At 39.7% G+C, this 22,078-nt stretch overlaps 1 protein-coding gene across 1 annotated transcript in view; it reads right to left on the reverse strand.

Moving 5' to 3' along the window:
* Positions 1–777: 777 nt before the first annotated feature.
* The window catches only part of STARD3NL (STARD3 N-terminal like), a 34,858-nt gene continuing 13,557 nt past the window's right edge, over positions 778–22,078 (reverse strand). Inside the window, exons 2-9 of the mRNA XM_054991922.1 lie at positions 14,164–14,460; positions 9,704–9,781; positions 7,650–7,727; positions 6,595–6,648; positions 6,382–6,499; positions 6,050–6,148; positions 4,387–4,454; positions 778–3,616 (exon numbers count right to left, since the gene is read on the reverse strand). Coding sequence (XP_054847897.1) covers positions 4,402–4,454; positions 6,050–6,148; positions 6,382–6,499; positions 6,595–6,648; positions 7,650–7,727; positions 9,704–9,781; positions 14,164–14,388 — 705 coding nt within the window. The 5' untranslated portion in view covers positions 14,389–14,460 and the 3' untranslated portion in view covers positions 778–3,616; positions 4,387–4,401. The remainder of the gene's footprint in view (positions 3,617–4,386; positions 4,455–6,049; positions 6,149–6,381; positions 6,500–6,594; positions 6,649–7,649; positions 7,728–9,703; positions 9,782–14,163; positions 14,461–22,078) is intronic.

Below are 22,078 nucleotides of genomic sequence, written 5' to 3' on the forward strand. Positions count from 1 at the left end.
CTTCTAGGAGCTCTCTCAACCCCACCCACCTCACAGGGTGTTTGGTGTTGTGAGGATAATAATGGCATACTTTGTAAACTGCTTTGAGTGGGTGTTAAGTCATCCCGAAGGGTGGTATATACATTGAATGTTGTTGTTGTTGTTGTTAGAAAGATCTCTGCAACCCAGGTCTGAGAATTGCATGTATAAGAGGACCCCACTTGTGAAACCCTGGGTCTGCAAGTGACGTGGCACTTTTAAAATTCATCAGTTCTGCAACTGCCAGGGATGCTGCTCCCCTCAGCCTCATTGTTTGTTAGTAAAACTGTATGATTACTTGCATGACAGAAAAACAAACTTTACAATGCTTAGAGAGGAACTTGCTATTCGCTTCTGTGCACAGATATGGGAGGCAATGAAAAGGGTGAAAGTCATAGAAGGCTGAAAGAATTGGGAGTCTGGAACCCCAGTCGAATGAAAGCTCACACATGCTGCCTTTTTCAGTAGCTGCAAATACTCCAAAATGAAACAAAAAAGTCCAGCAACTGAGGAATGTAAGTCAGAAGAAACTGGACCTGAAATGCCATCAATAGATGACAAATTTTAAAAAACCATTAACAGATTATTGGTTCTCAATTTAAAAATGAACTAATGCAAAAACAGCATACACTGATCTTCAAAAACACTTTTCTCAGTACTAGAAAGAAAGGTGACCAGTAGCTTCATGCTCTCTGTCTTTTTGACCATGGTGCTCTCACCACTGGTGACAAATACCACATGTGCAAGGCTTTTCCCTTTTTTAGTTTATTTTAAAAAATATTTATTAAAACGAAACATAGTATCTCAATCAACAATTTAAAAAGTGGGGACAGACACAACAAAAATACATTAACTCACCGAAGCTATGTGCCTGCAAAAAGTCCAGCTGAAGGTGCTTATGTTTCTTATACATCTCTCTGCTGGAAAATACTGTATGTTCTTTTATAGTTAACTCCAACATCCCTTCTTGCCAAAGATCTATATATGGCACAAAACTGGATTTCCAACCCTGTAAGACTAATCTTTTGGCGATCACTGTTGCCTGCAGAATCCAAAATGGACTCTTTTCTAAGTGTACCATCAGATGAAAAGACACCCAGCAATAAATGTGCTGCTGACCGATCTAAAGACATGCCTAAAACAGACTTACTTTTTCATGTCATGTCTCATTAGGGCTATCACTGGGCAGGCCCATATCATGCAAAATAGGGTTCCTCCTTCCTTACTGCACTGCTTTGCTATTAAGCCTAATCTCACCAAAGTGACAGGTGCCCAGTATACTCATACGGCTAATGTGTATTGTATCAACTGTAGACAGTTATCCAAAGATGTTTAATATTTCCCAAGATTTCATCCCACTACATAAAAGGCAAGCTGTATTGAAAACGTCTCACTTTTTATCCTCACGCAGGTGCACTCTGGCCTCGAGGCCGCTACAAAGCACCTGCTTGTGCTGGCAGGAGTGCTTGGGCTGTTGATTCACCGGGCCCCCTTGCAGTGGCAAGCAGGAGCTTCGCAGCAGCCCCCAGACCAGAGCAGGATGGCGCTGAGGGGAAGAAGAGCAGAATACAAATTAATCTTCGCACAGGCGCATTGCTGGAAGGGGGCCCAACGAATCAACTGCCTAAACATGCCTCCCCTCAGCGCCCTTCCTCTCTGGCCTCCAGGCCGCTGCAAAGTGCCCACTTGCCGCTGGCAGGAGCGCTCAGGCTGTTGATTCACCGGGCCCCTTCACGGCAGCTCCCAGGCTAGAGTGGGAGAGCGCCGAGGGAACGAGCAGAATACACATTAATCTTCACGCAGGCACAGCACTCCTCCCTGCACCTCACCTGAGGGTCGCTGAGAAGATGGAAGCCCTGGTGGCTCTGGACACCTGTCCGCACTTGCCTGGGAGGGGTCCCCACTGGATTGTGTGGAGCTTATTCTCCCCTCCCTAAAGAAGCCTGACTGCAATCCTGAAGACAGTTTCCTCAGAGTAAGCTCTACTGATTGCTGTTTCATGAAAAATTTAAAAAATGACCAACACTTTTCTAGAGCCCATTGTATTTTTTCACACAATGGGCTTTCATTGCAAGTCCTATTATGACAGGCAAAAGACCAGTCCATATCTTTCACCAAAACTGTTAATTTCTGGCCTTCCACCTCATAGTAGTCTGGGTGGGGTATGTTCTCTCCATGGACAACTATGGACACCTTCTGTACCATATTAGATGTTTGCAGTGCATAAAAAACTAGAATCCACCCTATTAAAATACACAAGATTTGCTTTTAGCTCAAACATAACTTGCTCTCATGTTCTTTGCTTTTGAGAAAACTGTATCAAGATGGTAGGAGTTGCACTAAAAAGACCAGTTATAGTGGCTTGAACTACGCATTCTTAAGACCCCTGTTCTAATATTCTTCTTATTTCCTGCTACTGGTCCTATGTAAGCCAGCCCTGCTGACCTGAGATTTGAGATGCCAGGAATCTAACCTGCAACATGCTGCATGTGAAACTTTGAAACATGTACTCTCCCTTTAAGCCACAGCCCCTCCCCGCCAACAAGTAAGTTGAAACGCAGTACTTTCTGTAAGATAGCTGAATGTTTAGAGAAGCAAGAACATAAAAACCAAATTCATCCAGAGTGATATTACAAAAAAGCCTTCATAACAGTTTGTTAAAAACACATACCAGAAATTTTTAGGCAAGCTCATTATAGAATCAAACCCAAATCAATGCTGGTAGGACTTTACATGCTTCATATAGCCCTCACACACACACACACACACACACACACACACACACACACACACAACTTAAAAATAATCAAGTGAGTTTAAGAGCAACAACATCTGGGTACATTACAGGCAGAAATATATACAGAATACTGTGAGTTTTGCAATTACTATAATTAACTTTGTATTGATTAGAAGTAGTGCAAGATTTATATATACTGATATACACACAAGAGTAATCCATTTATGCTGTGGAATCTGGCAGGAGTAAAAGAGTTTCAGTTTCTCAGCAGGAGCACAGTACAAGAAGCTTACAGATTAGGTGACAGTTCTTTATAAGAGGAAAAAGTCCTTTTTCTTGCCTGTTCAGAATTTACACACACTAATCTATGATGTCACATTTTTATTAATGTGTTTAGTTTACAAAGAGTACATAATTCCACTTTAAAAAGTTGCCTTGTTAAAAATGTAAAATTAATAGGACATTAACAGTCATCTTAACCATCATCTAGTGAATGTAAATTGTTGGACAAGCTTCCATCGTAAAGCATTTCTTCATATAGTATCAGGCCTTCAGATCAGATAAATAAACGTTGGCTCTCCAGTAGCCTTCTGACCATTCAAAAAAAATCAGTTCAAGCATGATAGAATATATAATGGACGAGCACGTTTCAGATTAAGCAAAATTCAGTCCAAGAGACATATGCAGACATGGGACGGGTTTGCTGAGGTATCATACAGAACATGGGGACAGGTTTCCTCTTGACCAATCAATCAATAAATAAATGCTTCAGCTCTGAATTCCAATGGCGTCAACTGTAGGCGCCGTCATTATAGTCAAAGCGTGACAAGTCCTGAGCAAATCTGGATTCAGGTTTTAGCTCTGTCAAGGAAAGCCACACATTTCTTATCAGGAAAGGCATACCAGAACAAGATGCACACCTGTTTAGTTCACTATCTGAAGGCTTAGGCCAAGTTGGTAAGATAAGAAGATAGACCCAGGTCTGAACAGTCTGCTCCCATGTTTCTCCCCCTAGGAGACTGTCATATCAAGGAAAAGGCTTCAAACCTAGCCTCCGCCTCAACACTGCACTTTTCTATGCGAACTTTTTTTTTGTATTGAGAAGAAATCTACTTTTAAAAATCTGGAAAAAAGGTCTCAAAGTTGGAATCTTCATTTAAATTGCTTGTACTCTAGTTTGTTATTCAGTTATGTTCATTAAAATCTACTGCTGGTGCCTCTTTCTTGGAATAAAATTCATCCACATGACCCCACCGTCCCATCTGCAGTCCAAAGCAACACTGCCTCTCCCCTGCAAACAACAACCAGAATTATTCTCTCACCTGCAGTTGCAAGTTCTAGGTCTGACTAGTCAAACAAGAAATGCTGAGCAAAAAACGCATATTCCCTCCGATATGTTGGCACACTTGCTGGCATCTTGAGATCGATGCAATAACAGATCACGTATACATCTGACAGCATGTGTACAGAGTCTCAAGCTCCAATTACCCCACTGATGCATGTCAGGTGGAATAGTGACAGGTCAGTTGGCAGGAGAGTATGAAGATTATAGTTTCTTATTTCATACAAATGAAGAATGCATTAGCAGGAACTACTCAAATACAAGGAATTTTCTGTAAAAAAGAACTTACTTGTTCACATATTTGCTATACAACAGGTTTCTCACTGTCCTGTTTTTCGTCAGATTCTTCATCCGATCCTTAAAAGGACAATTAAAACAAACAGAATCATGCACATATTAGCCTAATAGGTGTTAAGCAACATACATTATTTACTTTCTATTACATTTTTCCAAATATTAACGCATGCATCTTTAAAAGTTACAAGGAAGGTGAGTCATCAAACAATACTCTAAGAAAATAACACGGGAGGCAAAAAGATTATATGACTTAGTATTCGAACAGAACAGCAAGCATAATGTACTGTTTTTCTCCCTGCAGGGTTTTGTTCTCATCTTTGAAAAGAATGGAAAAACTGTTTTTTTCCAAGAACAAAACAATAATATTTAGTGGGAAATAGTATAAAGAAATGTCCTAAAATGACTGTGGATTTGCAATAAATGTGTCTTGTTAGTTTATTGTTTTAAACTAGATAAGAAGTCGTCAAAGAGTGATTTCAGATTCACTGATGCAACTTTGCAGGATGATTCATTAATTCTGTTTCATCTGCCTCAGCATAAAGCACGCGGTGTCACTCCATTCCCCAATATTAATACCCTGAAGCTGCTTGTGTGGGTGGCTGTTTGGAAAGGTGACCTGGACCATAAGAACCTTGTAAAACAATGTGGGTGCTACTTTGCATGCTATTAATGAGTATAGCAAGGTGGAAAATAAGGCTATCCCCCTCTTTGAAGCAGAGATGGGCAGGTGCGCTTATTTTGTAAAGTTTCATGTAGAATGACTGAGCTATGTTTATTCTCACACTTAATCTTTGATTTCCACTAGGTGGAGCCAAAGGGAAAGGCAGCAGACTCTTTCACCCCCAAACGGTCATGAGATTATTTGCCAGCTGCTTGTCCATTCTCAAATCAAATATAAGGCTGCCTATTATTCTACTCTCAGCATTGTTTCTAATTTTAAACTATTTTCATTCCTCCCCACACCTCAAAAGAATTTTAAATATGCAAATTTTATTTGTATGAACCTGTTAAGTATGCTGGTATATTTTCCATATGCCATGTCACTACACTGTAATGTTTTTATCAAGAATACAAATGTGTCAGATTATCATCTTGGTGTGCAATGAAAAAAATTTAACTCAAAATCTGACAGCAATATGACAGTTCTTGCTTACAGTTTTTCTTGTAAAAACTAGCAAACAGCACTTTAAACCCCCTCTTTCTCCACAATCCATTAAAATGTAAGTTACTACAAAAATTAAAATTAACCACACTAATGCTAACTGACTTGACAGAGATTACTAATTTTTTCTTAAACTTATCAGGAGTTTCTGAATGCAGTTTTCCAAAGGCCTTTCTTGACTGCAGCCAACAAAGGAAACCAGTCTAATAAAAAAAACTCAACCTCAACAGATAGTTTCAGGTGAGTAGTCAGTCTGTAGCAGTAGACCAAAATCTGAGAACAGTAGCACCTTAACGGTCAACAAAATCTTCTAGGGTATAAGCTTTTATAAGTTAAAGCTCACTCCAGCTGACAAACTGAGCTTTGACTCACAAAAATTCATATCCTGGAAAACTCTGTTCATCCTTAAGGGCACTACTGAAGTCTAATTTTACTCAATCCAAACAGTTTCGTGGGTTAAGATTATCGGCATCTATGAATGAAAGAATGTTACCTGCTGCAGATTCAGGTGGTGAATAAAACTGCCCATCAGAGGGGAGGCCCGGCTGAATAAGGGCAGCTCGTTCAGAGGCATCTTGCACCATCAGAAGTCCTATAAAAACAGGCAAAAGAGTTAAAGTAAACATCCAGCTACATATGTAACTATAGTCTTGCATCAATACATTTGTAGAGAAATCATATTAGCACTATAGTTCAGGGATACCAAAGCAGTCATCTCCTATACTCCAAACACTGTGCAGGGATGCTAGATATTTTGCAGTTCCTTCCATCTTCAAAGTAAATTGTGTCCCTAAAAGTTATGCAAAGTACAGGAAAGAAGCTTACTGTTTTCTTCTTCTGCTTCTTGAGGCAATACTTTGAAATCTAAGAACCAGGTTTCTATCCAGGCAAGAATGAAGGAGATGATGGGCAACACATAGCCAAAGGCACCCTGAGAGAACAGCTGAAGGAGGCAAGAAAATGTTACTTATTAAACGCCTTTCATGTATATATGGTTTAAATGAAGAATGCATTAGCATGCACTTTGATGGCCCATACCTTTGAGAGAACAACTTTTGCTAGTAAGAAGGCACTGGTCACTGCTGTTGTAAACTGAAAGACATATTAGAAGTTATAATCTATCTTCTCATATCTATCACATACCATCCTATGCCATCGCTCATCAATAAGCGCTATGCAATAGCCAGCAATACTATTTAGCAAAGCCAAGAATTCAGGATGTTTTAACTGATGTGTTTACCAGTGGGCAGAGATTCTTCACATTTTCATTGCTTTTGTGGTTCTAAACACAGTACAGTCACTGGACTTTGCTCACCATTTAAAAGCACATTTTCTTCCAAATGGCCCTGAATATTATCATAACGTGCATTCCTGCCTCTCAAACCTCCCAAAAACTAGCAAGAGCACAAGCGATTCATTCTCCCTATGCTTTACATCCTTTCCCCCAACAACAAAGATCTCGTGCATGAAACTGTGCTTTACAGATAATAAACTTCAAGTTGGCTTTCCTCCCCCCTCCCCGGCCCCAGTTAAACAAAAAAAGATTCAGGAGGCAGATACAAGAATTGATGGTCAATGCAAAAAAGAACGGGAAAGATTCCTTCACAATCCAAGGAAGATCTTTAATCTTAAGAGTGCTAGGAATCAGTGCTGGGGACTTGCACTGAAAATCCTGTTGTCACTATCTGCAACAGGACAATGGCTCCAGACTATTTAGGGACAACCCATAACTGGGAGTGGAGCCATGGTTGCACCCCCTTTCCACTCAATTCCTTCAGAGCTGCCAAGTGATTCTGCTGAGGAACAAGTTGGTGAATTGCTTCAGTTTTGACATTTGCCTGATCTCTACATACAGAACACATGCAAGAGAGAAGATAAAAGTAGCTGCAATCAAATGCCCAAACAAGGCCATACATTTTGATGACAGTGTCATTACCGGAATTGCACTTGGCTCCTCACTGAGACGTCTCTGCAGTGTTATCCACTGTAAGCATCATCATTTTGTTAGGACCTCAGCAATAATATTATAAAGTATGAGAATGTACAAACATTTTTCCACATTTTAAAATTCAGTTAAAAAATCAACTACTTACTGCTATGGCCCACCAGTGTTGCAGTCTGCATAATGCATACGCCAGTATCAAAAATTTAAATCGAAACACTGCCAGGAGCTACAACGGGGGTGAAAGGGAGAAAAGATTTGTTTAAAGAAATTTAAGGTTACTGCTGTTGTGATGTATGTGACTACTCTGTCCTTCCCTTTCTATTTCTCCCAGGACTTTCTGAAGACAGAACATCTCTGCACTTCCCACCCCCCACCACCTTTCTGCAGCTTCAGGCTGCCACTTCCTTGTTTCTGGCTTAGCATAGGGCATTTCCCTTCTCTGGTTTCTGAATTACTTCCCTAACACCAGAAGGTAGGTGGTCACAAGCACCTTGTGCGATGCCCTTTGCTTTAGTCACATGCAGTCACCACTCCCAACACTGCTGACAGCACCATATTCTTTTTAATCAATGCAGCTTACAAACGTAAACATTGGGGGAGGGGGGTTGAGAATCATTCAATGATTACTCTGGTAAGCAGTTTTATATATTGCACCACTTATAAATCACATGCTCAGAGAGGCCTTACTTTAAAAGAACCAAATTCATTTGCATTCTAGTACAACAGACACTCTTTGTCTCTCTCCCAACCCTTCTTCACGCCTACTGCCTTTGTGATGTTTTCCTCAATCCCCTCCCTTCAGTCTGCTTATCTTGACTCCCAACCCCCTCTTATCTCTGTCCTCAGCTATGTCTCTTTTCTCTCAATCCCATTTTCAATCAGGTATCATACCCTGCCAACTTTCATCAGCTAGCAAGTGTTTGAGTTCCCTGACTCCTTATTCCCCTTTATTTGGGGACTGCTTCCAGTTCAGCATTCCAGATTAGAACATGCCACTTTAGTTCTTGCTGTCCCAAGACCTGTATCAGGCTTCTCTTCAGTCAAACTGGCTTTTCACTGCCTTCAAAAGCCACTATACATGGCTTGTGGGGTTCATTTCCTGAACCGTTAATGTTTTATTTACGTATTTAAACTCCACGTGTCTCCCCAAAGGGAAACCCAAAGCAGCTTAATCATCATCTTCCCCTCCATTTTATCCTCAATGTCCCTGAGAGGCAGGTTAGGCTGAGAAACTGGAACTGGCCCAAGGTAACTGGCCCATGATCTTCCATGGCAAGTGGGGGTCCAATCCTGTGTCTCTCAGATACCAGTCCAACAGTCTAGCCATTGTGATGCTTAAGACATCACAGCAGTGGTGTTGTCACTGCCCACAATCTCATACCACAAATTCTTGAGCAGCTTCCAACCCTGTCTACTCTCTTGAAAACAGATATATGGAATAGACCAGGTTTTTTTAATTTCAAAAAAAGAATTATCTAATAAGCTTATCAAGTTTCAAAATGTATTTTATTTAAAATATTTTTTATTCTACCTTACCACCCAACTTAGAATCCCCAAGGCACTTATCATTCAAGGCCATTAGAACAACCTTTTTAAAGTATGTATTACAATTAAAAACAATTAAACAATTAATCAATATAACCAATTGAGAATGAGGCCCCAGAATGTAAATCAAGAAACCCACACAATGGGAAGAGACAAATATGAGCAGCAGTGTTTCCATAAACCCGGGGGAATCTCCAGGTTTGAAGAAAAACCTGAAATGTGCAGGTAAAATTGAATTTGAGGTGAGGTAGACTATATATAACATAATAAAATAAAGAAATATTTTTTTAAAAAAACCCAGAAGACACTATATTCTCAAAGGCCTTATTCTGCTTGGCCAACACCACAGTAACTACAACCCGTTAGGTCAGTAGTACTACATCATCTCCCTTTCAGAGAAATCTGTTCAAGGTGCCACCAATTGGGAAAAAAAATAATCAAAGCAAGGCCTTTATGGTCACGACTCCCTACTAAGGACTCCCTCCCCAAACGCCTGTACTATCGCTAATGAAATGTCGTGATTGCTATTTATTGAACATACCAAACCACAGTTTCCTGGGGGAGGGGGACCTGTATCTATAAACTGCTTTAATGATACAAAAAAAGTAGCACGGAAAATATTTCTTGACAATTAAAATACGGAAAGCAAATACTTACAAAAATATCAAAATATGAAGAATGGTAATCATAATGGAGGACTTCTTTTTCTAAGGTTTTCTCAATGCCTCCATTTACCTACAAAGAAACAACATTTTCCTAGTTACTAACATAATTTGGAAAGGTTTGTTCACAAACTTTTTCAAATAATTATTGCAGCAGATTTTGCTACTCTGTTATACAGTGCAAAGGAAATCGGCAGAAGTGCATCACAAATCTCATATTATCAACTGAAGGGAAAGGTCTGAACTCTGAATTGAGAAGTCCCTCGTTCAAACCCTGCCTCTGCCATGAACTCTTTAGGTGGCCTTAAGCAAAGCATTCTTTCTCAAACTTACCCTCTATCTGTGATACAGGGATAATACCTCTAATTTATTTTTACAGGGTTGTTGTGGAGATGAATGAAATACTTTGCACACTTAAAAAATACTACATGAATAATAAGAGTTATTAATTTGTAACAGTTTTTGCAGAACAACTAATGTTGTTTACCATTTTTGGCACTATCAGCCAGTAAACACAATCTGCAAACTAGTTGGAATCTCTAAACTATGAACTCCTTGGCCCCAAAGGAGAAAATATCTTCTGCTGAAAGCTGATTCTCATGATACTCTGTAAACAACTTGAGGGGGGGAAACCCAGCCCCCCCCCCCGAAATCTACTCACATGAGCAATGCAATGTATACAGATTTAGCAAAGCCACAGTCCTCTTCCTATGAGTTCATGACTCCATTATATTTAAGGAAAGCACCCACACAAGCAGGGTTTTTTTTTTAAAACAAGTCTGTCCCCAGTATATTGCTCAAACTGACTCTCTCATACAGCTACTCACTATTTGGTTACAGTGGGCTTAAATTTCCCTTAACATTTTAAGTGAAGCAATGGCACAAATGATCAAATGAGGCCAAACGTTTGAATGCAACGGGTTACTTCCAGGTGTTCAGGCTCTAGATGTCGTTTTGAACTGCAGCACCTTGCTCCCTGATTTCAAGCTGCTTTACAAATTCAAGGTGCGAGTGAGGATGGGAACTTAAGCAGCAATGCAAAGGCTACAGTTTGGAAAAGGCAACAAAAGCACCAACGCAGGCAATCCCTCTCTCCCACCACTGCAATTCTATGGAATGCAGCAATAATCTGTTACTTTCATCACATTAGAGCCACAGCACTTGTGTCTGCAAACTAAACAAGCCACTACAATCGATTTAGAAAAAATTGGCTTTAAAATAGAAAAGAAAAAAAGGCTAGATTATACAGCAATGTATTAGATAACCATTCCTAGATGGGCCACCAGGCAGTCACAGCTGTTGAAGTCCACCTTACACCTATCAAGCGTAGTTCAACATAAACAAAAAGGAACATTTTAATCAGTACTTCTGTCAGAGGTCACGAAGTCAAGCAATGTTAAGATGGGTAGCTGTGTCAGTCTGTCGTAAGCAGTAGGAAAGAGCAAGAGTCCAGTAGCACCTATAAGACTAACAAGGACTACCACAAATTTTGTAAGCAATAACGTGTCAATTACTAAAGTTATAGTACAATGGTAATAGAAACAGCAGTTCACAGCCACCTTTTGTGTACTCTCCTTAATGGAGTTTCAACAGACTTATACCGGCTGACATACTTTTAACCTGAAAGACGCCTTTTCAGCAATATACAGCAAGTGGGGGACCCACAAGAAACATCCAGGGGAGGGGGAATCCCAATGATAACAGTGCCTGGCTGCTCCCCATTTGCTCGCTCACTTGCTTGGCCCTCCACCTGTCCCCTGCTGCTCCTGCCTGCCAACCTCAGCAGCAGCAGGGGCAAATCCTGAGCTTCCTGGTCATCCACCCACCTCCTTCCTTCTTCACCCACCTTCAGCAACACCTCAGTGGTGGTGGAGGAAAATCCCATCCTTCTCCCTCTCCATTCCCTCACTCACTTCTCTGCATGCAGCACTGCTGCCTCCACCAGCTGACAGATGCAGTGGCTCATATTCCTTTTCCTCCATTCCTCAGCAGGGACCAGAGAGAGACTCATGGGGGAGAGAGAAGCAAGCTTACTTGCCCCCACCCCCCACCTGCTCTTCCCCATTCCCATTGCTCAACAGAAAGGTAGTGGTTTCTGCTCTCCTCTGTCCACTTACAGTCCTGTCATCTCGTGTCCACCTCCTCCATCACCAACAAGCAGTTGTTGTGGATGACAGCAGGCTGACAGAGGCATCACCATCACCCTCTCCATTTTTTAAAGTGTTCCTACTTTTCTGCAAACTGGTGGCGGGGGGTGGGGGGGAGACTGTGTTGGCAGAAATATCTGATTCCTCTGTGCATAACACTGATCTTCAGACAAAAGTATCTGCAGACGGGAGGCCATGTAGAGAATTAGATATATCCATGTAAGCTGCTGTAGTGTAGCTCAAGCTAGAAAGAATGCAATCAAATCTCCCTCCCAGCCATGAACTCAGTTGAGAGTAGAGATGGGCACGAACCAGAAGAAAAACCAAACTGTGAGGTTTGTGGTTCATGAACCCGTTTGTTTGGTTTGTGAAAACATCACATCCAGTCATTAAATCGCCACTTCTGGGCCAGCAGAAGGTCTGTAGGAAGTCCATCCCCTGTTACCTAGGAAACTGATTGATCGATGCCAGGCTGTCTGTAGTGACAAACCAGACGAACCAGTTCATCAGAAATGGGCTCTGATAAACCGCTGGTTTGCAAACCACGAACCAACCCGGTTCATCATGAACTTTGGTTTGTATTTTGGTTCGTGCCCCTCTCTAGTTAAGTCAGTCAGCATTAAAAAGACTGAGAATGTTAAGTACTAGGATCTCTAAACTGCTACATAAAAGCTAAATTACTACCTGCCTAGTAATTATGCTTCTGACACTTTAGACATCCTGTCATGCTTTCATTAAATGTTTTATACTAGTTAAGTTTACAAATATAATATTAACTGTCATAATTACCACAAAAATTCAATATTAAAAACATATAGAAAGATTGCAGGTTCAGATAACATTTTTGTTTAAAAGCATTTAAGAGAACATTGCCTAATTACTTTGCAAAGTCCCACACCAAATAATTCTTTAAAAAAGCTTCCAAAGAGACAGATTCTTAAAAGATTTATCTTTCACAGATATAAACACAGTTTAATAAATGACAGAGTAACCCTATGCATATTTACTCTAGGAAGGTAAATTCTACTGCAACTTGTGTGGGAGTAAAATATGCACAGGATTTCAGCCTTTACCACAAATACATCAGCTACCTGCCTAACTCTGAATGTAACACTTTTCACAAAACCTTCCCTTAAAAGCAAGAGTTCTTCCATACCTCCTCAATCAAAGTAACAAAAATAACACCCTTTTTCCCTAACGCTGCTGGTAGACATCTATCAAGTTCATAGCCTGGCAGCACAGCACACTGCAATAGTTTTTGTCACTGTTTTGCAAAAGCAACCCCTCCATTATGTACTCAATATTTAAGCTGCCTTTGATCTTACAGAGAAATGTATGCTATTAATTTCACATTTTTTACCAAGAGGGCTCACAGACAAGCCAGCGCTCCTATAAAGAGAAGATGCAGTATTCTGGTCCCATTTAGAAGCCAGGCTGCTGTGGCCAAGGGCAGGAGATGGACTACAGGGAGGAAAATGCACTGCCCCAGTCTACCCACAGGAAGAAGCAGGGTACTTCCAGGCTCTTCTGACAATATCACAACCTTCAGAAAAAGATGTTAAGTGCTACTTTATTTTACACTTTTTGCAGTAATTTTATTTCCCCCATTTTCCACAGTTTAGTTCATATATAGCCATTATGCAACACCTCAAAGGCAGGACTCCCCCACCTAGCCCCAGCCATCCTGTGGGAAGTGAGAAAAAAAGGATACAGTTTGGCAACTGACCATCCAGTTGTCCTCAAAAGTGTGAGACTAGATAAAAGGGGTGTGTGAACAGCCAGAAGAGCTTAATGAAAACTGATGGTCATGTGTGATGTCGCCCCAGAGCATGATGTCACATGAAATGGAAACACTCAAAGATTAACTGTGTTTTTAATATTTGTGTTAGTTACCTTGGGGACCCTTGTGGATCTAAAGGCAGGACAGAAGTCAAATCAGTAAAATGGACTATTTTATTTTAAAGTTTTTAACCAGATTAAATGACAAATTGCACCTATTTTGAGGTTATCATTTTCTGGTTCTCCTAGTATGAACTTCAAGTTATGGCAATGCAAGAAAACAGTGTTATCTTAACCATATATTATGCACCCTGTGTTTTTGTATTTTTTCTTGTTTATTTTCTGTCTGAGACACTGAGACTAGGTTAATCATCTGAACAAAGATGGAAATACCTTAAAGAATTCGTCTATCAAGATGCAGTACTGTATCCAATAATGAGCACTGGACTAAACCCTTCATTTTTTATAAATAAAATTCTGCTTTAAAATATGAGTTTAGTGAAAAGTGGAGCAATTTCTCAGTACTCACATTTAACTCTATTATCCACAGCAAGGTTACAAATAAAAGGTCAAAGGTGACAAACAAACAGAAAGTCCTTCGGACATCAGATATGCCTTTTTTCTCTCTGTTTTCATAGGACTCAATTCTTGCCATCAGCTGTGCAGGGTTGATGGAATGAACATCCCGTAAAGAAGGACAGGAGCCCAGACTGCTGCCGTGGGCATTTTCTGGATCGTCTGACAACCGACGCATTGTCACTTTGGTCACAGTAGTTTATTTCCAGCTTCAACATCACTTTCAGGCTTATCCATATAGGAAATTTTTCTACAAAAGGGAAATTCCATAATTAGTCATGCCCATCTGATTAAATCAGGCCCTACCTGATCATGTAACATAGTCTTGGATATTGTATCTGCAACAAAATATACTCGTAATGTTTTTTTCCTAGAAGCTCATTACAGATTCAGGGAACCATGTAATTTTACAATTACAGTTTTACTACAGAGCAAGGCAGGTATCATGGGTTGTTATTCAACATCTCTCAAAGTTTCATGCTGCTCAGTGTTAGAATAGTGATCCCCAGACCTGTGCTGGTCTCTTCTAAATTTGTAGGTGCCACCAAAGCAGGAGCTATTGTGGTGCAAAGGGATGCAGCCAAGAAAGTCTTTCTTGGGCAGATAATCAGTCTCTCTCTCTCTCTCTCTCTCAGACAGACACACAGATACACACCCCTCTGCATGTTGAAATGCTTTCCACTTGCTTGGGAAGTTCTTTGTATTCCAGCCACTGCTCTCCCATGTATGCATCAGCCCTTTTATTTTGGATTGTATAGTCACAGCAAAAAGCCCTTAGAAAAAAATTTGGAAGCATTTTTTTCTCATCATGATCTTCCATGTTTAGATACTATTCAACAGCAACTTCTTGGTGAACCTTTGTGTATGAATGAAATTAATGCAGTGATAATGAATATGAAAACTGGCAAATCTCCAGGACAAGATGGGTTGCCTACCAAATGGTACAAAACCTTTCCAGATTTATTAATTCCAAAATTATATCAATTGTACAATGAGATCTTTGAGACCAGTTCCATGACATTGTCACTATATGATGCTTCCTCATGAATGTTTGAAGTAGATTAGAATTCTTTATTCACCTCTTAGATATAAGATACAAATGGTATTTTTTCTGCACCATTCCCACTTAAGAGGGGTACCAGACAAAGTCCTATCATTTTATCTATATTTGGAACTCCTGGCCATTAGATATATCATTATTCATGGTTTTGTACATAATTCTTTGAACTCAAGATTAACTTACATGCAGATGATCTTTTATTTTTTATTTCAGAGCCTCATTCTTCCATTTCAGTATTAATGAATCTAATTAACACTTTTGGTGGTTTATCTGGCTAGTCTATTAATCAGACAATCTGAATTGATGCCACTGGAAGACAATATATCACAGAGTATATTTGCTAATAGACATTTTTGATGGTGTCCAGATGTCATCACTTATCTTGGAACCCTGATTCCCAGACATATTAAGTAAATGATTGCACTGAATTTTATTAAGTTGATTGCCGATACATCCTTGGATTTGGACACATGAGCAACTTTAAACCTGTCACTTTGGAATAATATAAATACGCTCAATATTATACCTAAAATTATATGTTTTGCATGCAATTCCTTTTCATATACCTTGCACACTCACAATAAAACTAGTAACATATTTTGATATGTAACTAAACTTAACTATTCAATAGTGTATTATCAGCATACACATTATAGTTACGTACAAAATTATAGTAACTTTTTAAAATAAAAGTATCGGCGCTTCCTGTCTAATCAGAATCAGTGTCTGAAACTTTTGAACTTTCATTTTTATTCTCATGCAGCTCTTTGGAAAACCTGAGGTTTGCATAAATTGAAGCAAATTTCTCTACCCTTTCACACTTTTTATGTGCAGAAATGCATCTTGGATTTAAGAGCTGTATATGTCTACAGCATGCATACCTTGCCTTTCACTCATTCTAAAAGAGAAAGTATTTCACAGGTGTTTTTTTTTCAGTACCCCCTAAAATTTCCAATTTTTCCATTGGAAAAAAGACCTAAGAAAAACCATTTTTCCTGGGCCCTCTCATTTCTAGGGGTGATTATGACAAAGGAAGGCAGTGCAACAATTAAATAGGTAGACCTTCATGCCCAGATCCATTTAACACAGAATTAACAGAGCTTGTTGTTGTGCTCAATTCCTTACCTTTCTCACCATCTTAACTGCCCATCTATTCACACAATCAGTTAAGAGAGATTACAGTCCATTTCAGCATATGTATTCTCACATTTGAAAGTCAGTGATTAACTCAGATTTATTCAGTGCTTGTGTTTCTCTTAAAGCAAGTAAACGTACATAGCTAATTCTCCTGCCAATCGTTTACCTTGGATTTTCTGTTATTACAACATACTATTACAACATACTATCAAACTACAATTAAGCCTCTCTCTCTCTAATATTTAGTAATAGCCTATCATGCCTTAAGTTCTATAATGGAAGACAGACAGGATGCAAGTATAATGATGGCCTGCTACTAAGCAGCTTCACAGAGCTAATATCTGAACACATCTTATTGATGCCATATCTATTTATTTCAAATGTACAATGTACTTACTCATCTTCAATGATCAGCCACCACTATTGGGTGAATAGGTGCACCAGGTGAGGGTGTCATAGCATTGTCTTGAAATACACATATCACCTTCTTTTAAAATCATTTATCAATTATCTTTCTTACTGATAACCCTCCTTTCCTGGAACCAGCCTGACAATTACATCTTTGCTATATATCAGGTACATCAGTACAAAATGTTTACAACCTTGATTTTGACTATGAGGACCATTGACGTGTATTGTTTCAAGAAACACTCTTCTCCAGATTTACATAAATTCTCACAAGAGCAAAAACAAATAGCAACTTTTGCTTTTCCGTTTACAAATTTAGCCTAATACAAAGAAAATTTTATTTGATTTCATTTATACCCAGTGTTTCTCCTCAATGGGGACTCAAAGCAGCTTACATCACTCCCCTCTACTCCATTTTATCCTAACTACCACCAACCACCTAGTAAGGTAGGTTAGGCTGAAAGTGTGTGACTGGCCCACAGTCACCAAGCAAGTTTCCATGGAAGAGGTGGGATTTGAACCTGGCTTGCCCAGATCCTAGTCCAACAACACTATACCACACTGGGAGCTTCCCAGCACCATTTTGGTGGTGGAGTCGATTCCTTATTAAATTGAGTTTTATCTATATTTAAATAAATAACATGGGATGGTTACTAAAAAATTATCAACAGAATAAAGGAAATGATGTTGTCCAGACACCTGTCACACCGCAGCTATCTAAATAGTTTCTAAACTGTAGATAATATGAACATTAGCTTTAAAGCAATGATACAAATGTTTGACACTTTCATTCCTGATTTCTTGTATTTCTTTAAAGAAGAATAGAAGTATGTTCTGATCAAGTTAGAACTATGACAACAATGAAAACTGGGCATACAAGATTCTCAGTCCTGTCCACCCCCAGCTTAATCCTGGATGTGACACTCAGGGTTGAGCAAATTGGCCATCACTATATGCTGTAACATAAATCCTAGAATTCAAAAATATCTGTGGTGAAACACAGTGAGGTTAAAGCATCATATGGCTCGAATAAACCATTATATGGCTTTAAGAGTTACCTTACCTCCAAGTCACCAGCCCAAGATGCTTTTGTAAACTGAAAGTTCTTCCCCTCGCCCCACCTCTAAAAATCAGCATGTTACAAACAATAGTTATGGATAATAAGTATGGATATCAGCAAGTAGACCAATAACATTTAAGGACTCATCTGCAAAAGTGCAAGTAACAAGCATGCTAAGGTCTGAGAAGCTCAGTTGCCTCCTCTGCCCAAGTTAATCAGAGTTGGAGAATTATGTCCCCAATTTAGTAAAAGGTATTCTAGACAGTCACATCCGTCTCTCTTTGGAAATGACACTCAATTTACGTAGTCACAGACTAGGCCCAGGGAAACTTGTTCAGTTTCTCAACTGTGTCTGGAAACTTCCTGGATGACTTCGGCGCAGGCACCATCTCTGAGCCTAACCTACCACCAATGGTAGTTGTGAAGATAAAAGACTGGGGACAGAAATGAGAGGGAGAAGGGGGAAGAGCAGCAAAAATATCAATTGAAATAAATACTCTTGATTTATCACAAATTAATGCCACTCCCCCCCACCACAAATTTTAAAATATAAATACATGCATTTGGAGTTATTTGTTTGTTTGCTTACTATACACTGTAAAAATACTAAATCACAGTAATATCTCATTTCAGGTTATCCTTTCCTGAATCAATTGTGCTATCTTTTTTCCCCAAAAAAATTATACAGAAATTAAAGGGGGGCATAGATGGCTAACAAACAAGATTACATCGGTAAGCATTTCAGAAAGGATAAATCTAAAAGTATTGTCAGATCTTTTTCTAAGTTTACATACTTTAAGGCCACAACAAGTTTGAAGAACTGCAACCTAAACAAAATGAGAACTCAGATCTATTTTACATATTTATGCCATGAATAATACATGTTTATGATCATACTTGAAGCAGGAAGTAACAGACAATCCAATCATACTCTTATCATAAGTGTAGCTGAAGAAAACATGCCTTTGTTGCACATATACACACCACAAAAATGTAATAGGCTTGATCCACCCTTAATCATTTAAGTGTGTCATGTACCACTAGTGGCCACAGATGCTGATTATATCCTCATATCAAAAGCATACAGCTAGTTAAATGGAACTGAATGAATGCCTTGCGAACCATCTCTATTTTGAGAAATTCCCAGAAGCACTCTTGAAACGGAAAACTGGGATTCTTATAACTAATCACTGCATTTTGATGTTTGTGTGGGAAGGGCTCACACCCCTTGTCCTGGAAATAATTTGGGGGGGAAAGAGCTTATACAGATACAGCTTATATATCCACTTGCTACAGACTACACAACCACGGAGCACAATTGAAGCACATGTAAAAAAAAAAACAGAATCCTATGAATAGGAAACAAATAATTATAAGTTGCCTTGATATTTCTATGACTGTGTTCAGTTATTTATTTCTATACCACCTTTCACATAAAAATCCTATGAAGCAACCCACACTTATTTTCATTTTGAAGATGTGGAACAAAAAAAAGGGTGAGTGATTCAAGAGCCCAGTGACAGCAGCATAGTGCTTCATTCTTTGTGGTACAAAGAAAGTCTCAGTTGACTGTGACTTTTTAATTTTTTACATAAGCAAGGGGAACTGAGAAAACCACTACTGAATATTTCTCTCTCATTTCCAAGAGAAAAACAAAGCAGTAGAGCTTAAAACCTGCACAAAGCATATTTCACAGGCCTGGCCTTACATCTACTAATGTACAGAGAAGAAAATAAAGCCCATTACTTAAACACAGTCACTCACAGCACTTTAATCTCAAATCACTAGTAAACCAACTTGACTTTTAATATAGAACCCTAGCAACAAAGCAATGACATCTCAGCTGCCCATGAAATATTTCACTGCTCCCTTGAACTTTGAAATATTTACTCAGCCCTCTACTGGCAGGGGGGGGGGGCACTCAAGGTAAAACTCCTTTTTCTGTACTACTCAACAGCTATCAGATAGTTGACAAGCATTGCAATTTATCTGAGGAAAGCAAAACAGCAGATTACCTGGGTGAAAACCTTACACAGAACAAAAGGACAGGAGTTGTGTGCTGCTAGAGCAGGGAGGCAAGGAAACAGGATTCACATAGCAAGCAGGTCCAAATTACACATTACACATGAGAACAAATTGATTTTTTTTTAATGCTGCTAAGAGACATGGAGGCTGGCCATTTCAGCAAAGGAACAACATCAGCTCTCAAACTACTTTTCCACCTGTAGGAAAAGATAGAAAAAAACAACTGGAAAGGGCTGATTTTGAGGAAAAAATAGCTAATGAGCGAGTTATTAAGCAGCAGCATACCCTGCTATTCTTCCTCTTAAACTTCAAAGACTATTACACACTGCTTATGGCCATATCAACTAGTCCAAGTTTCATGAATGGTGCCCTTCTTCTGGGAACCAGCATTAGAGATGTTAAGGTGGCTGAGACTTATGGGACGGCTTTTCTACCATGGTACTCACACTCACCCGCACCCAAGCCCCTGGGAAGCAAAGCTTCTATCATCTCCATAGGCTTTACAGAGTGAAGTAATTTTTTTCTCTTCTGGAAGGCCTTCAAATTGGATGGGACAGGCTTGGTTTCTTGTTTTACTTCACTTATTTAGTTTATATGTAGCGTGTTATCAACTTTAAAAGTTCCTAAGGTAGCTTCTAAGAGAAAAGATTTCATAGTTGGGGCAACAGCTAAAAAAAAGCTCTCTCCCAGGTTTCCCACTAAACAAATATCCCACTGATTTCTGGAGAAAAGCCCCCAGGCATCAAATTTAATTCTCAGGTTGGCTGATAAAGGTTAAAAGTCAAAAAGAGCAATTTGTGCTATGCCTGGAAACAAATGAAAAAGCCATTAGAGATGGTATAATACTAGTTTCATATGAGTGTTCTAGTAGATTCCTGTAAGGACCCTAGTTGCAGCTTTCAGGACCAATTGGAATTTCTGAACCACCTTCAAAGACAGACCCATGAAGAACATATTACAATAACCAAGTCCAGATGTTACTAAGGCATGTACTACTGTGGCCAGATCAACTTTTGCCAGGAAAGGTTACAGCTGGTAAATCAGCTTCAGTTGGTAAAAAGTGTTCCGATCTACTACCAATACTTGACTGTCTCAAGACAATGTTAGGTCTAGAAGTACTTACACAGTGCATGGAGCATCTTTGGACAAATACACAACAAATATTTTGCATGAAGCATCTAGTTTGACCACGAGGGTTAGGAAATGAGAACTAAATTGAGGAGACCATCAGCAAGGTTGTTAAAGGAAGAAACAGAGCAGTTAGTTGAAGTGTGTGGGGAGGGTGGTAAATGATTGATGAAAAATGTAGAAGCTAGAGAAAGGTAAATGAAACAGAAAGTAAGAAAACAGCTAAGATCTGGAGTAGGTGTTGAAAGATCAGAAGGAATTTTACAAATAAATTTTAACCAGCCTATCAAATTAATCAGCTGTAAGCATCTCACAATATTTGTCAGACAGGCCTGTGATCTACCTGCCATATTCAGTGATTTCTGTTCTGGTGGGGGATGGGGGGGTAGATTGTAGATCTACTGTTCTTTTACTCTTTTCTCTGTTGCTGTTCTGTGCACATCTTCAGGCACCTGGGAAACACCAAACGGCATTGGGGTCTGTCTCTCTCTTCCTTCCAGCTTTCCCACAAGATCCTGTGTGCCAAGACTAACGGACTTTTGCTTGAAAGAAAGGGGGAGGGGAGATGACGATATAACCAGCCTACTGGGCCTTCCTCTGCTATTCCTGGCAATTTCTTTGTACTGTGCTTTGACATGGAAGAAATCTCCTAATAAAGACCTTTAACTCATACAGCTTGGACTGATATTACTAAGGAATGTCTAAGGGGATTCCCTAGCAGAGCCTGACATTTTGCCTGGAATGCCTTATACCTCGGACCCCAAAGAACCTGAGCCATTCCACTACCTGCACCATGGCAGGAGTGGGCAAGGGCACTCCCATGAAACCTGAGACCACAACGAAAGAACCCCTGGAGAGGCTGAGGCCAACTGGGGCAATACCAAAAACTGGATTCAGTTTCTCACACTGGCTGAGTGCAATGCCCTGGGGATGGATCCCGCGCACAACCATGACTGAGGACAAGGAGCGCAAAGAGCGGCGAAAAGGCCAACAGTCTCAGCCAAGCCTCAGGGGAGAGGCAACCATTCTGGAGAAGCTGGGAGAGGACCG

This window comes from Eublepharis macularius, chromosome 11 (assembly GCF_028583425.1).
Source record: "Eublepharis macularius isolate TG4126 chromosome 11, MPM_Emac_v1.0, whole genome shotgun sequence".
In the NCBI taxonomy this organism is placed as follows: Eukaryota; Metazoa; Chordata; class Lepidosauria; order Squamata; family Eublepharidae; genus Eublepharis; species Eublepharis macularius.